We start from the raw sequence: 15,226 nt of genomic DNA on the forward strand, positions 1-15,226 counted from the left end.
GAACAGGTGGCTCCAGTCAGGTGACATAAGACATCCATCGCACTGCCTTGCTTATTACACACAATACATGCACTTCTATGATTGGTCCAGATGTCTCACACGGGGCATCGTAACCAATCAGAGGACAGAATGCATCATATGCAAAGAGAAAGGCAACACATTGTCTAGCTCTCCAAGACCAGGGATGGTGATCACCTCTCTGGGATGCATCCTTTGCCCAAGAAGGAACAAACTGTGCTGCTAATGCCCTGTTAGCCCTCACTCAGGCTGGTCGCAGCCCTGGTTCCCTTTGGTTTCCCTCATGGAGAGCTCAGCTGAGAGGGGGGTGTGATGTCTCTGCCCACAGTGTCAAGTATGTATCTGCCCGACTCGATAACCGTCATCTGACTTTGAACATACTGTCCGACTGTCATCTGACTGACGACTTTGAGCATATAACTTACTTTCAAATCCGACCCCGTCAAGAGGGCAGGCTGTGTTTTTTGTGGTGTGACCGCAGAAGGGGGTCAGCAGGATCAACTAGCTGACACCAGATCATGAGCAATAAAACATGACACAATCTGTAAAACACACCTCTGGTCACGCTGACCTCTCTTGACAACACACAGCCCAAACCAGCATGCGGCATCTGCAGCACAGCTGCACAGGAGGTGACAGCAGAGCACTCAGTGGAACCATAATCCCAATACAGCCAATACACAACGGCAAAGTGTAGACCAGTCACAACATATATCCACTCCTACTGGAGGATACACACAAATCTACACAGATTAAGCACCCTCTGATGTCGAGAAGTAAATGAGAACACTTCAGCTGCTGCAGGCGGTCTTTTGTAGCCCTGCTATCCCACAGAATTGTTGCACCTCTTGACAGGTTTGCGGCATCTTCACGGACCGTAGGCAGGAGAGCTTTGGAAATGCCTGCAGAAGGCAGCTCCACAATGTAATGACAAAACAACAACCAAATTAACCCAATGAATTTCAAGGCTACAAAAATGGCCAGTGAAGGCAGTTCTTTTAGGGTTCCAAATAAAACAGACAGCGCAGAAGACAAATGTGAAACAGGCAACCAGATACAATTGAGCCCTAGTGAGGCCCAAAGAAGCCTTCTATGAATTAAAGTAGGGCCCCCTTGTATAAATGAAAAAATACTATAGTATATTATGGCACAAAATCCTATCCTCCTCACAGTACAGTACATTTGTTGTTTTTATTGATTAAGGAAGTGGTAGTATTTTTGGCATTACTATAGTACTTTTTGTGTTTAGGGATAGTAGCCCTCTCAGCTAAACTTACTGTTTAACAGTACAAGGAAACACACAACATGTGACAACAAAGATATATATCTGCAGAGCACCATAACCAAGATTTTGCTCCAGTGCAATTGGCTTTTTTTAAGAAACAGAAACTTTCAAGAAGCAAACAAGCCAGACCAACAGTTAAAACAAATGTGGGAAAGTGAAGGCTTCAACAGTAATTATCATGATAAACTGCTTGAAATGTTTTTATTTGTACTGCATTGACTACATTTCTCTCATGGTTATGGTGTCAATGGTTGAATTAGCCAGGGTTTTGGCTACAGCAAAGGGAATGACTCTTAATTTTTGTTAAAACGTAGGTATGTGCTGTCTTTTACAAAGCCTTTCCTGCTTCTTGAAAACACAAAGCACTCTACTGCGGTGCAAGTTAGCAATCAAGGGCTGGTTCTGGTGTATTGACTGACCATTCAAAGACAATCTCTGTATTTCAGAAAGGTCTGTCTGCTTTCTGAATTAACATGCTTCACATTCACATTTCACATTAACATGCTCTTATTATTTTACAGAAACATTAGTGTGTCTTATAGCAGATACGTAACATCAAATTAACCAACAATGTGAGTTATTTTACGTATTTATAGGTTTTAAATTCAGTTAAAAAGGAATATAGATCAAATATACAAATAAAATGTGTCTATGGGATAGTGTGTGTCAGTCCGTTACAAAAACCTAGTCTGTGGTAAACTGTTCGCTACTCTGAGGTATATAGTGTAGAAGCAAAAACCCTGTGTTCTACTAATGACGTGACCGTCCCCAAAGGAGGGGACTGCTGGCAGACTGAAGCATGTGACGGAATGTGAGCAGTGTGAAATATGGCTGTAAACGGTGACCCACTAAAATTTAGGTTAATAAGTCCTGTGATGGTTGGTTACATTACAGCAGCACCAAGCTAAGCTTCTTGTCAAAATATGGTAGTAATACTGTGATATTATTTTTTCTGGAAGCAAAACAGGTCAAACGTACAATTTCAACTGACTAAAAATTTAAATACATTCTACCGTCTCAATTTTCACACTTTACCTCCAATCTGCTCCCCTGGAAATAAAGGTAGCCTTTTAAAAAGTATGTCTCAGTTAATTTCTTTTCCTCTAATTTTGTGTTGGTAGTGTGTTTTGCACTGGAGTAAAACTTTGGAAACCGAGGAAAAAGCACTCTTCATTTGATCACTGAAACAAAAAAAACAACAACCACAAAGGTGAAACCATTGGTTCTGCATGTTGACAACAACCTGTGAGTCGCTGGGCCAAGTTTGGTGGTATTTGTTGGAGGGTCACATGGCAGGACCGGCGGCTCTCGGAGAGGTGGGGGGGGGTTAGGTGTTTTGGCTGGGCGGTCTCAGAGGAGAGTGGCATGGTCTGGGTCCCCTGTATCCATGCTGGCCAGAATAGCTTTCTGGTCTTCCCGGGGTGGGCGACGGTACAGCAGGGCAGAGAAGCGGGCATATGGGTCCTGTCTGGCCGGCCTTTTCTTCTTCTTGCGGAGGTAGAGAGCTTCTTCGGGCTGGAGTACCTGAGAGGCGTGGAGCTGCTGGGTCTGAGAGGTGGCCATACCTAGGGGGAGGGTGATGGTGGCAGTGTAAGAAAGCCAGCAAGGCCCTCTGCGTGGTAAGAGGGTGGAGAGGTGACGAAGGAACAAAAGCTCCCTCCATGTGTTTAGAAAGACAGTGAGTAAGAGGCGAAAAAGCCATGATCACCAGCGACAAAAAAGAGGAACACGCGAGCATCCACCCAGGATCACTCTGTAGCAAGTCCCAGCACATCTACACATGAAAACGGGGCACAGACAAGACTTTTTTACGCTTGGTGGTTCTGAATAATAGGTTCAACTTCCTTAACCCACAGGCACAAGTAAATGCTGACTATAATTCCAGCATTTCTTTTGTTTCTGTACAGCTGTGCATGTACAATATGTACTTTGAATTTTCATTATCAGGAAAATGTTTTATAGTCAGACAACCCAGGTGAGGAACATCTACTGCATTGACATGCAGTTGTCAGTTTTGGATGTGGTAGCATAGAATAATGGATGTTTTTTTAAACATTGCTTGTGCTGATGTTTTTGGCTCCTCTTAAATATTGCTCTGATTCAAAATACGTATTTTGTGAATTGTTTAAAATGGGATGGTCATATTGACCATTTAGGAAAAACAATAAACATCTTTAGGATTTAAGTTCCTTATTATCAAATCAAAGCCAGGGACAATTTCAGCACATTACAGAAAATATAATATTACATTACCAACAAAACTGACATTGAAGAGAAACTATCCATCTGAAAATCCAGATGCGGGATCCCTTGCATTCTACAGTACGTAACTGGTCCTTCTACCTCACAGAAGAACACAGCAGCTCTTCAGGATAATTACTGACCCCACATCTATTTCAGGTTGTGATCACAGTAATACATTTTGCACAGATGTTCATGACAAGGTTAGGCGGCTGTGAATCAGTGAATAAGTGATGAATAAGTGACTTTGCCCCATGTTTCAGAGGAAGGATGACTGTGACTCTCAGGATGTGCCATATGTTTTTTGAGCATTATTCATGACAAGAGCAGCGTCCGGGTTAGATTTTAGGGGGAGGGACATGACAGAAGCCATGAACACCCCCGTTTGGGTGCGGCTATAGCTACTGTAAGAGTGACATCCAATACTACCTTCTCACACCTCAGTGGAGGGGTGCTGGGAGGTCAGAATCACCTGATGCAAATATACAACCTGATTGAGGCCTGCAAAATAGGAAGTTCCCTGTTAATCCCTGTGTACCCACTTTTTCTGCAGATCTTCGATCTACCGTAAAGATCATAAGGAAACACTGGGTATAGTCCACAGATGATGAAAATATTTCATCATTTAATCCACTTTTCCACTGGTTGAGCATGACAGTGGATCATTTGGAAATACGTATGGACAAAACTTAACTTATTTGTGGCTCCATCACATACTACTATGATGATATGGCTGGCCCTGTTGTCTACAAGTGGGAGGTTATGGTTAGCATTTGAATCATATGATAAACAATATGTAACTAATACGCCTAATGTCCTTCTCACAATGATCATATCACAGTCCAGTTCAACACTACATCTCTTGACTTCAAAAGTAAATAGGCTTTAAAGGTAGATAAGCATCCTTTGATTGTATTAATAGCTCCCATCAGCACCAACAGAAGGCTCACCTGTTTTTCTTCTCGATTTAGAGTTGTTGTTGTTGATGGCCACCTTCTTGGCTTTTTTTACACGTTGGTATCTCAGTGCTTCAATCCTCTCAGACCCTGCAGGGGCACTCGATGCACCTAGACGTTTTCTGAGAAGAGGACAGATAAAACAGGGAATTAGCCCGGGAGATTCTTATGTAGAAGCCTTGCCGTCCACTACTTGTTTTTCCAGCACCCTTTCCTTCTCAGGTCAGCAGTGTCACTACCATGTTAGAGTCACTTCTGTTCACCTACAAATCAACTTGAGTTATGTCCTGTGATTGACCCAAGCAACTAATTTGGCAATGTTAGTGCCAATACAAATTTTTAATGAGGCACATACACAGACACTCTGAGTATTGCTTTACAATACTTCATTCATGTCACACAAAACTGTTATGATTCAGTATTTGATTTTTCTGGTATTATGATTTGTGAGCTATGTGTATGTTTTGAGACTAGTTGATTGCATTGTTTAGAAATGTTAATTTCGTGAAATAACACACAAACTGTTAATTTACCTCCTGACGAGCACTCCTGATGTGTTGCATTAATAGTCCGATTTATCTTAGTGGGTGAAAAAAGAATGAAATACTAGATGGTGTAGCAAAGATGCATAATAAATTTGGTCAGGATAATGTTTCAGTTCATGTGTGCATGTGTGTATGCATGTGTATGTGTGCATGTTTGTCTGTAGCTGTGCTGGATAGAATTTTCCATCTTCCTGTCAAGACTTTCGAGGCACTTTAAAAAAAAAAAAATGGCAGTCCACAGATTCTGCCAAAAACACACGGTTTCACGAGGCACGGAAACTACGGAAACAGCATTATAGGGAGGCGGGTCCTTCTGCTGTCACTGTGGAGAGAGAAATTGGAGGCCATTAGCAGAGGGGGGAAAACACAGCTGAGCGACAAAGCATCATCTATACTGTATGCGTTCATAGACATGGATACTGTCTACAATGGGCTTCACCATGCTGACAGGGGGAGAGATGGCTGGAGGGGGAAATGGCTACTTGGGAACAGTCACAGAAAGGAAATAAACCAAAACACTTGGACGACAAATGTAACAAGTTTATTAATAAATTGGTTCTTTTTTTTGAAACTGAAGAGCAATATTTAGCGATGGCATGCATGGCATTTTGCACATGGAACATGACTTTAAAGGGGAATACTGTTAAAAGTGCATCATGGTGCGGTCAACCACAAGTCCAGCAGCAACTGGGCTGCCATACTCCCTGTTCTCACAGGCATTTCCCTGCTATTCAAGGATTCCCCACTAATCAAGTGCAGTATTCAGTATTGGTTTCATTTTTGGAAGGGCAGGTGCATCTCATAGATTTTAAAAACAGGCTGTTCTGCAGTCCAAAATATCACTTACAAGAATAAGCCTTAAGGATCCAAGTAGAAATTTGCTATACATTTATTAATGATGAGAACACGTGCTACTGTTTGCTTGCTTGCACTGTAAAAATCTAACTCGATGTCTAGAAATTAGAGGCATTTTTACTAAATTCACAGGACATAATGGAAGGAACTAAAACTGCCAATTTCAATTAACTTCACATTTCTGTTAAAGTGCAAATACAGTGAAAAATGTACATTTCCATTTTTACTTTTATCACAAAGCAGGATAAAAGATCAAAACACTTGTTTGGTGTTGATGGAATGTACAAAAAGATTCCTTTCAAAAATAACTGATTGTCAGTGTGAAATGACTGGAAGAAAAGAAGAGTGTATTAAGTGACATCACTGTGTGATCGAACAGTAAGGAGTAAACATCCTGGAGAAAGCAGTGGCACAGCAATTACTCACCCACACAGGTTTGCATGATATTTGTGGAAAAAAATCCAGTCAGGCTTTTGCTGATGAAACTGATTCTGTGGAAACTTGGTACAAAAATGATACACTTGTGTCTTCAAATGATATGTTTCTGTATTTGACCCTTAAGTGCAGTTTGAGACCTGTAATCATGAAATTCTTATAAATCGCATTAAGTCTAACTGGCATAGTGACACTGTTGTGGTTCAGATTATACCTGTCAAACCATCTTCTGTTCTGTGCAGTTCAAAGAGGTTTCTTATTGGTCTCCTTAAAGTTAAATATGGAGTGCCACAAGGCTCTTTTCTTGAGTCTCTGTCTTTCTCCCTTATACATATTTTAGGATGAGTTAAGGAAAATGTTAGTTGAATCCTAGAGCAATTTTCTATTGCTATGCAGATGATCTTCAGGTTTATGTCCCAATAAACCATGAATGGCATAAGAAACTGGATATAACTGGATATAACTGTTTCTCAATACATTCTGCCAAAATGGAAGTTATGCTTCTTGCTCCCTGCTCCCATCTCCTAATCATGCATAAAAACATGACCACAGATTTTTTATCTTCAAGTATCTTATTCCAATGCCTCGCTGTCTGGTAGTCCAACCTGTCTGTCTAATAAGTCCAGAATGCTGCTGAAACAGTTTGGAGAGAAACAAAACAAAAAAGATCATGCTTCACCTGTCATAGCCTCCCTTGACAGGCCCCCTGTTAAATAGTGAGCAGAATTCAAATTGTTGCTCCTTTGCTACAAAGCACTGAATGAGTGAGCTATATTATAAGCAAATGATATTATTACATCATATAGCTATCAAAGATTCAAAAGTTTCAAAAGGTTCGCAACTCTTTTTCTGGAATGATCAGAGGTACATTAGGCTCATCCCATGATGGTAAACATACTGCAAGTAACACAAGTGGGTGCTCACTGGAGGACAGACACTGCTCCATCGTCCAAGTAACTTGCAGGCACCTGATAAATCATAGGGTGCCTGAAAGCACTGAAAAGAAGCTCTGGCTAACTTACCTACACCTATCCCTGGCCAACAAAACCAATTTGCTCTACCACTGCAGGCCCCCAATTGCCTGCGGATGTCACGGCCAGTTTAAACCTGGACTGTAGGGTTCAGTCTACAGTCAAGACTAGTGCCTTGTCACTGAACCACCCAAGAACAAAAACACTGCATGAACATTACTATCGGGAATATTAAGGACCCATTTCATTTTCTTAGAGTTAGAAACCCTCTTCCGCTAGTGTGCCATATTTTAACCACAGGAAGGCTGTCACAGCTTGCCTGCTGTCAAGGCTCCTACAGGTCTCCTCGGTGTGGTCTGAAATAAGCCTGTATATAGATATCACACCCTTACTGCCACCTTTACAGCACGGATGCCCAAAGTCTTTCTTCCTTCTGTTATATTTTGTTTTGCATTTTCCTCCTTCAACACTTATTTCAGATCTACACAAGACAACTGAGCCCCTGATGAGCACAGGGTACCTGCTCTACTCTGAAACCCATGGCTGTTTTCTTCAGTTTCAGCTGGTACACACTGTGAGATGTCTGCTGTGGCTTATTTCCTTTCAGGATGGCTTAATTCTACAGCATATGAAAAAGAAAGCACACTCTGCATTAAATTTCATCTTTATTTGCCACTGGAGGAAGAGGGAATTCCAATTTTCCAAATTCTATAAGTGGCAAGAAATTCCTGTGTTCTGTCGTGGGGTGTCATTTTCCTTTATCCTGCTAAAGAGTAAAATTGTATCTATGATGCTTTTCTGCATTTAACTATTAGGTATTGCATTCAATTTTAGTTCTGTCCAAAAATCAGTGTAGTTTAATGACATATAATTCCATCCAACAATTTATGTGATTTCTACTCTCTTGGTAAAGTATAATCATATTATATCTGCTATGACATGTATTGTTTTAGGACTCTTTTACTGGTTTCACCAAGTCTTTTGGTAAGGGTATTATAATAAACTAAATTTGATTGACTGATTTTGAACATTTCAGTCTTGTTTAATTTTCTGATAGTATCCATAATGTACATGCTTGCACAAAGTCCATCCAATTACAATGAAAATGAGTAAAATTAGAAAAATTTAAGAAAAAGTTAGAAAAATTATATTAGTCACCTGTTTCTTTTTGGTAGCCAGACCCACAGACACTTACATGGCGACCAGGGTGACAAACACAGAAACAGTCAAAGGAAATTTTATGCCTTTAACTGCATAATCAACAACAAACTATGTCCATTTTGTTCAGTTTTAGCTTAAGCGACAATACATTTTAAGTTTTATTACATCACTGTATTTGATCTTTAATAAGCACCTTCCCAAATGAACTTACGTATGCTTTTATGTGCTGAGTACCTGATTATTCTGCACTTATTCCAGCCACAGTGCAGACATTATTTAAGACTGCAGAACTGATATGCGTACTTTAAATATATAAAAATAAGATACAGGCTGCACACTGGCTCAGGCAACGGACCAAAGAAAGCGAGACCCGCAGACTCGTATTCCCCTTTAAAGGAAGAGGTGATCATAAGCCCCACCTGCTGCCCCCCCCCTTTCAGACATGGATCCAACCCTTACCTATTGCGATGGAGAAGACCTGGTCACAACAACGCTGCCCAGATAGCTGAGATCAATCAAAAAACAAAGCAGGTCAGACTCCCAGGGCCATCAGAATGACCAACTGTCCCTAATTGAGATGATGGAAACATTGCAACAGGATGAGAGCGGACAATCGAGCTGCCACAAAAGTTTCAGCTAAATACGCCTCCCCCTGGCAGTCAGACCCGGGGTTCCCCTAGGGTTAGGGAGCTGGGATAGAGGGGGTATGGGAAATAACGGTCATGGGATCAGGCCACTAAGGAAGAGGATGGCCCCAACCCCCACCCACGTGTCCAATGTGCTGTACAGTACACTCCATAAGCACCCTCCACATCCAATCAGAAACAAGGGCGGGGCCCTAAAAAGCCTGGAGTTAGTCATATCAACGGGCTCTGGTTTGTGTCAATTGAGATGGACATGGCAATGTGGTGGGTGGGGGGGGGGGGGGGTGCGGTGAAGGGGTGGTGGTAGTTGGTGGATGAGGAGAGGTAAAACATGGCATGAAAAAACAGGGTGGGGGTGGTACCGGGATCCTTTGGTGATCCCGTAGCAATCCAGGCTTTTTAAGAATCTGTACTAAGATAGACTCTTGTTTGTCCTAATGGCCTGATTTATTATCTGTGAAGCAAATGATTCCAACCATCTGGGTGTTGTGCTGCGATTACATAATTTTTATAAATGTTCATTTATTTATAAATGTTCCCAGGTGAATTTTCTGGGTTGCCAATGATTGTTCTGCTGGTAATGTGATGCTGGTATTTCCATATCATTTCATTAAATGAAAATGTATCTGTTTTATTCTGAAATATCTGAGAAATAACAATAATATTCCGTTTCGAGTGTGTTTGCATGAGCAATACAATATGCTCAATATCCTCAAATATAATGATGTGTGGAGTTCAGTTTATGTTTGATGAATGAGCAGTTACTTAGGATCCTCGCTTGAAGTGATATCACCATCCAGACCAAGAGGTTGCTGGAGGTAATGAAATCAAACCAGAAATAGATGTTCAAAAATGAACTGTGCTGTGAACTATAAATCATTCATTTTTAGACAAGTTTGTTCACTCCCAATGAAGAAGAAAACAACTTACTTTACAGCTTAACAAGCAATATTATGATGATCAAGACTATAGATTGTATTATATCAGATAGAGTTATGACATCAAAAATATTTCCAGTCATTGCTGGTGCTAGCTGAATACAGTTTTAATAGCTTTTAAGACATAAAGGGGATGTCAGTTTAATTCAGTTAATTAGCTTAATTTGGGGCAACTGGTAGTTTTGAATGTCAAAGGTAACCCTACCCATTTTTCACAGTGCTTCACAGACGTCATGGATGAAGGGTTGAAATTTGGTGTTTGACACAAAAAGCAGCAGAATGATTTAAGAATTATTTACTGCTCAGATAAACACCTGCAGAGTAGTATAGAGTAATCTCAGACTACAAAACCAGGGCAACTTAAAATGACACTCAAGAATTTGTACAAATTTCACCTAAGTATGTAGCAGTATTATAGACATCACTAGTCTAAGAATAGGAAACTGTTTTAATAAAATATTTTTTTTGTGTATCTAATTTAAAGACCCCTAGGATATGATTTTGTCTATCAAGGTAAAGAGTGTGATGTAGTGCTAGAGGACACCTTTGAAAGGCTTCTGTGAGCCTTTAATGGTACACCTGAGGGAATCTGACAATATTGACTGAAGGTGGGGGGGGGGGGGGGGTCAGGCTTTCTCTGGTGGGAGAGAGCAGCTGTCTCCTGATGGCCAGGTTCACCTACCCAGAAGCTGACAACTGAGGTGGAGAGGGCTCTGATGGAAGCATCTCCTCGTCTGTCCTCCTCTGGGATGGCATCTGCCCAAAAACGTTGCTGCTTTCCATGGGGGGTGACGGGGACTGGGACGGATAGCTTGTCGCAGTAGTGGCAAAAGCCATGTGGGAGCGGTAGCTGGGGCTTGCCCGCCTGCTACCCTGGCCTTGGGCAGGTGAGGAGGAGGGAGACGACCTCCTGGAGAAGCTGGCCGCAGCAGGAGGCTGCAGGGTGATCTCAGACATCTCTGGAGGTATGGAGGGCTGGATGATGCCCGGGCGAGGCCGGGGACGGACTACAATCTCCGGGGAGCCCTCATGCGAGCTCAGGGGGCTCTGGGTCAGTGGGGAGAGTCGCGACGGCTGGAGGACCACCTGATGCGCAATGGGTTCCATCCTGCGGGCTGCCCTGGGGCTGAGCCGAGGCCCGGGCTCGTACCACCGGGTGTCCAGGCTACCGAGTGTGCTTGGGCCGCCCATGTAGGGTGCCGGGTCAGGGTAAGGCAATACCGGTACACCCATACCGTGGCTCGTGTGTCTTAGCTGCCCTAAACTCTGTGCCCCTTGCATAGGTAAATGCTTGGCTGGAAGGCCCTGAGGCTTGACCTTGCTGGGAGACTTGCCTGGGCGGCTCTTTGGGGCCTCCAGCTGCAGGACACCAGGGTAAGAGGGAGCCTGGAGAGAGGAGGGCTGGAAGCTACTGGGAGGGAGGAAATGAGGAGGAGGCAGGAGAGGGTCCCGGTGAAGATGCAAAGGGTGGTGTGGTGGAAAAATAAAGTGGGGTCCCTCTAGACCGGTGAAAGGGAAATCAGGGTGCTGCCAGATCTCTGGGGAACGAGAGGAAGGGACGTGTGTCAGTGGAAGGGTGCTGCCAGAAGAGGCATAGTGTTGGATCTCCCCTTCACCAATCTCTTCTGGAATAGTGGGATGACCAAAGGGCCCCTCGGGCAGGTAAGGAGGTGAAGACATGACAGAACTAAGCGGGCTGGTTTCAGGCATGTAGAAGGGAGGTGGAGGCTCAGGTTCCCCTGGGCTGCCTAGGTAGCCGTAGAACTGGCCATGGGTATAGACCCTGTGGTGCTGGGAGGCTCTGATCTGCCCCATGGCCTGAAGCCGGCTGCTCTCCATGATGGTCATACCTTCCATGGGTCTCTGGAACCGGGGGCTGTAGGCTGGGGGCTGCATGTAGGACTCCTGGCTGGAGGATATTGGGGAGATCTGGTGGGGTCTGAGCGTGGCCATAACTGGGGGCATGGGCCCGGGATCATCATTTTCCTCATCCGACTGGCGGAACTCAGGGTACAAATCAGACTCTTCCACAAAGGGGAAGCCCTCGATGCGTCTGGGCTTGATGGAGGTTTCCATGTCAGTGGGGTCCATGACGAAGCGGCCATCAGGGCCGCGGCTGATCAGCTCAATGGGTGTGGTGGCTTCGGCCTCGTGCTTAGCGACGGGGTACTTCTTGCTGGTAATGGCCCTCTTGGTCTTCTTGTAGAGGGACAGCTCCTTCTCTTTGCCAGGGCTCGGGGGAGGCTTCCTTCCACGGCCATCCTCTGAGGACTCAGATGGCGGGAGGGAGCGGACACTTTCTGGACTCACCTTCCCAGAGGACCTGTGGAATGGAAGGAAAACAAAAGGTTGGTCAGTTATGCCCACACTGCTCCTATCAGTTTGCAAAGGTCGAGAGATTGCCCCTGTGTTGTTCTCCACTCTCAGGAATGATGGTCCAGCTGGTCAAACCAAAAACAGAACACAACAATAGGTATGCTTTTTCTGCAGACACTTGGTTTATATATTGCCATTCATTGGATTGAGGATATCAGAGGGTACTGTATTTTATATTCAATAAGCTGTTTATTTAATATTCTAATTTCCTCTCAATTTCCATTAGTTTGATTTCAGTTGTGCTTGACCAAGGAATAACTGAAGAAAACGTCATCTTTATTATTGTTGGGGCGGGGGGGGCAAGAGAGAATGTATTTAGTTGTGGTTAGTGGCTCGTGTTGGTGATTGATTCTTACAAGACCATGATTTCTTGCTTGTGAAGACACATTCCTTGTCATGTGACTCCAGTGGCCAGGCATGGAGTCACATGACCCCGTCTACACATGGCAGAAGATTGTGTGCTGTGATTGTGAGCCATACTTCATTTCATCAGAAAAATGGGCGGGTGACCTCATCTTTGGTGTCACACCTTTCTCATTTCAGTGATGTTCAAGTCTTGTCCTTTTGACATCATTATCCAAGAGCCTGCCATATACAGGCTAATTCACTCTTCATTTGCTTCATGAAATCCTCTGTATACATCGTATTAACAGTGGCAGAATGTACTATATGTATCCTAGAGGCCCACATCCTCTTGACTGGGGCTTATTGTACCAGACTTACTGCCAGCCCACTGAAGACCCAATTAAAGGCAGCAACACACTCCCCCACAGTTCCAGTGTAATGTCCTTGGTGCATATATATAGCTGTCAGCACAATGGACACTTGTCCCATTCCCTCTTTTTTTCTGGATACGTCTTGTCATTACTCAACCTTCCCTGGAACACATACTCTCCAGTCAAAGTGGTCTTTTCATTCTCACCCTTTGTTCCCTGAATAGGTATGCAATTCCACTCACACCAGGATATGTTTTAACTGTAAGTACAGTGGATGTATTATTTGTTTTAAAAATACATCATAAATCAATATCATATTCACTCAATATCTGATAAGAATTAATTTCATTTTGAATTTACTTTACTTACTTCTTTACATTTACCTACTTCATGGCTTACATCTTGTGAAAAATATCCACTTAGAATATGTTACATTCTAAGTTTAACAGTGCATGTGACCAAAAATGCCAAGGTTTCTGTGTGGATCTCAGTATGGTAAATGTGATTAAGAGAGTATTTTTTACCAAGAGATGAAGAGGAATAACAAGCATGTTCCAGAAAACAAGAAGAGAAATTCAGACCATTTTTTCAATCCATAACAATTTATTGACATAGCAAAAATACAGCTGGTGTATTGGTTATTAGTTATTGATTCGTTAACGTCATGTATTATCTTTTTTCCCTGAAATATCATGATGAGAAGAGATGCATTTCCATGATAACCAACTGCTGAAGCAATGGCTTCCTCTCCAACCCCTGAGCCAAGCCGTAGACGGTGCTCTTCTCCAAGATGTCTTCTGAAACTGTCTGACATGCACGAGAGAAGTGCAACCTGATTTCCACAGATCTACAGCAAAAGTTACAATGAACTGACCAAAAGTTTATAGGTACCATCCACCGCTGGTGATTCATAATGTCTCAAATCATGTGTAACACCTTGAAAATGGTATATTCAAATCACTGTAAATGCACCACCACTATAATATGTAGAAAGAATTGATCCAAAACAAACAACTGATCAAAGGGCCATAGAAAATATATGAGATCTGGTATGTGAGCACAATGTTTTGGAAAGCGAAGAGCTGCTATTACCTTTATAGGGTATACTGACTTTGTGTAAAATAATATTTGCAAAATGTGTTTTATTTTATTATTTAAAAATTAATCTGCTGATTGTCTCTGCAAGGGCCATCCCCATGATTAATGTCAACAGACTAAGCACCAGGGATAATGCCTATAAGAAGGAAAAAACAGCATAGGTTTCCCAGAGAATTATGCAAACATGCAGATTTGTTTACCATAATACTACAGATTATGTGATTCACAAAATAATACTGCTAATAATAATAGCATGGCTAATAACAATTAAAATAATAATAAACCAGCCACTAATACATCCGTAATATATATTCGACACTACTCTGCAAAATAAACAAGTAGATGCAAGAACATTTTTGGCACTGAAATTTTGACCACTGTACTGTCTGTAAACTTATAAATATTTCAAATGAACCATGAATGCTGACTTTTTGCGTGATCCTATCAAACAGTTCAGGAGAAAGTAACACACAGACAGAGTAAAGGTTTTTGCCACAGGGAGACAAAATTGCAGAGGGACTGGTCAGCAAAAAATGTACTGGAAACAGCAAGCTGTACTGTATATCACCATTAATAACGCAAACTTTGAAAAAACAAAAGACATAAGTGCGCAGGTGGGACTGCATCGGCGCTCGGGGGAATGACTGGCACGGTGCGGTCAAGCTCGGGTGTGCAGAAGCGTGTTCGTCACAATGAGGCAGTGATTCAGGGGCCGTTTCGCAGCGAAAAATCTGGAAAAATACGAGGCACATTTAGAGGATCATTCACTGACACACTGCGTGGGGAGTCACTGGCGCCCCCTGGTGGCCACAAATCGTTTGGCATGTTACTGTCCACGGCTTTCTCTCTCTCCAACCAGGAGAGAGCGATTAACCATGTAGATGTTAAATAAGTCAAATTATTGAGTTAGAGAGGAGGGAGTTTCAGAGTATCTGTAGTATTAAGCACATTTTTTATCATGATCTTACAAGCAAGCAGTAAGTGATA

At 42.7% G+C, this 15,226-nt stretch overlaps 1 protein-coding gene across 4 annotated transcripts in view; it reads right to left on the reverse strand.

Moving 5' to 3' along the window:
- Window positions 1-251: 251 nt before the first annotated feature.
- The window catches only part of igsf9bb (immunoglobulin superfamily, member 9Bb), a 122,076-nt gene continuing 107,101 nt past the window's right edge, over window positions 252-15,226 (reverse strand). For 2 of the 4 annotated variants that reach the window (XM_036524151.1, XM_036524150.1), the window contains exons 18-20: window positions 10,732-12,372; window positions 4,495-4,622; window positions 252-2,868 (exon numbers count right to left, since the gene is read on the reverse strand). In XM_036524151.1, the coding sequence (XP_036380044.1) occupies window positions 2,654-2,868; window positions 4,495-4,622; window positions 10,732-12,372 (1,984 nt within the window). In that variant the 3' untranslated portion in view covers window positions 252-2,653. Of the gene's footprint in view, window positions 2,869-3,973; window positions 4,046-4,494; window positions 4,623-8,926; window positions 8,973-10,731; window positions 12,373-15,226 lie in introns of those variants that run through there. The other 2 variants (XM_036524152.1, XM_036524153.1) reach the window with 2 other exon arrangements.

Source organism: Megalops cyprinoides, chromosome 3 (assembly GCF_013368585.1).
Source record: "Megalops cyprinoides isolate fMegCyp1 chromosome 3, fMegCyp1.pri, whole genome shotgun sequence".
Taxonomy (NCBI): domain Eukaryota; kingdom Metazoa; phylum Chordata; class Actinopteri; order Elopiformes; family Megalopidae; genus Megalops; species Megalops cyprinoides.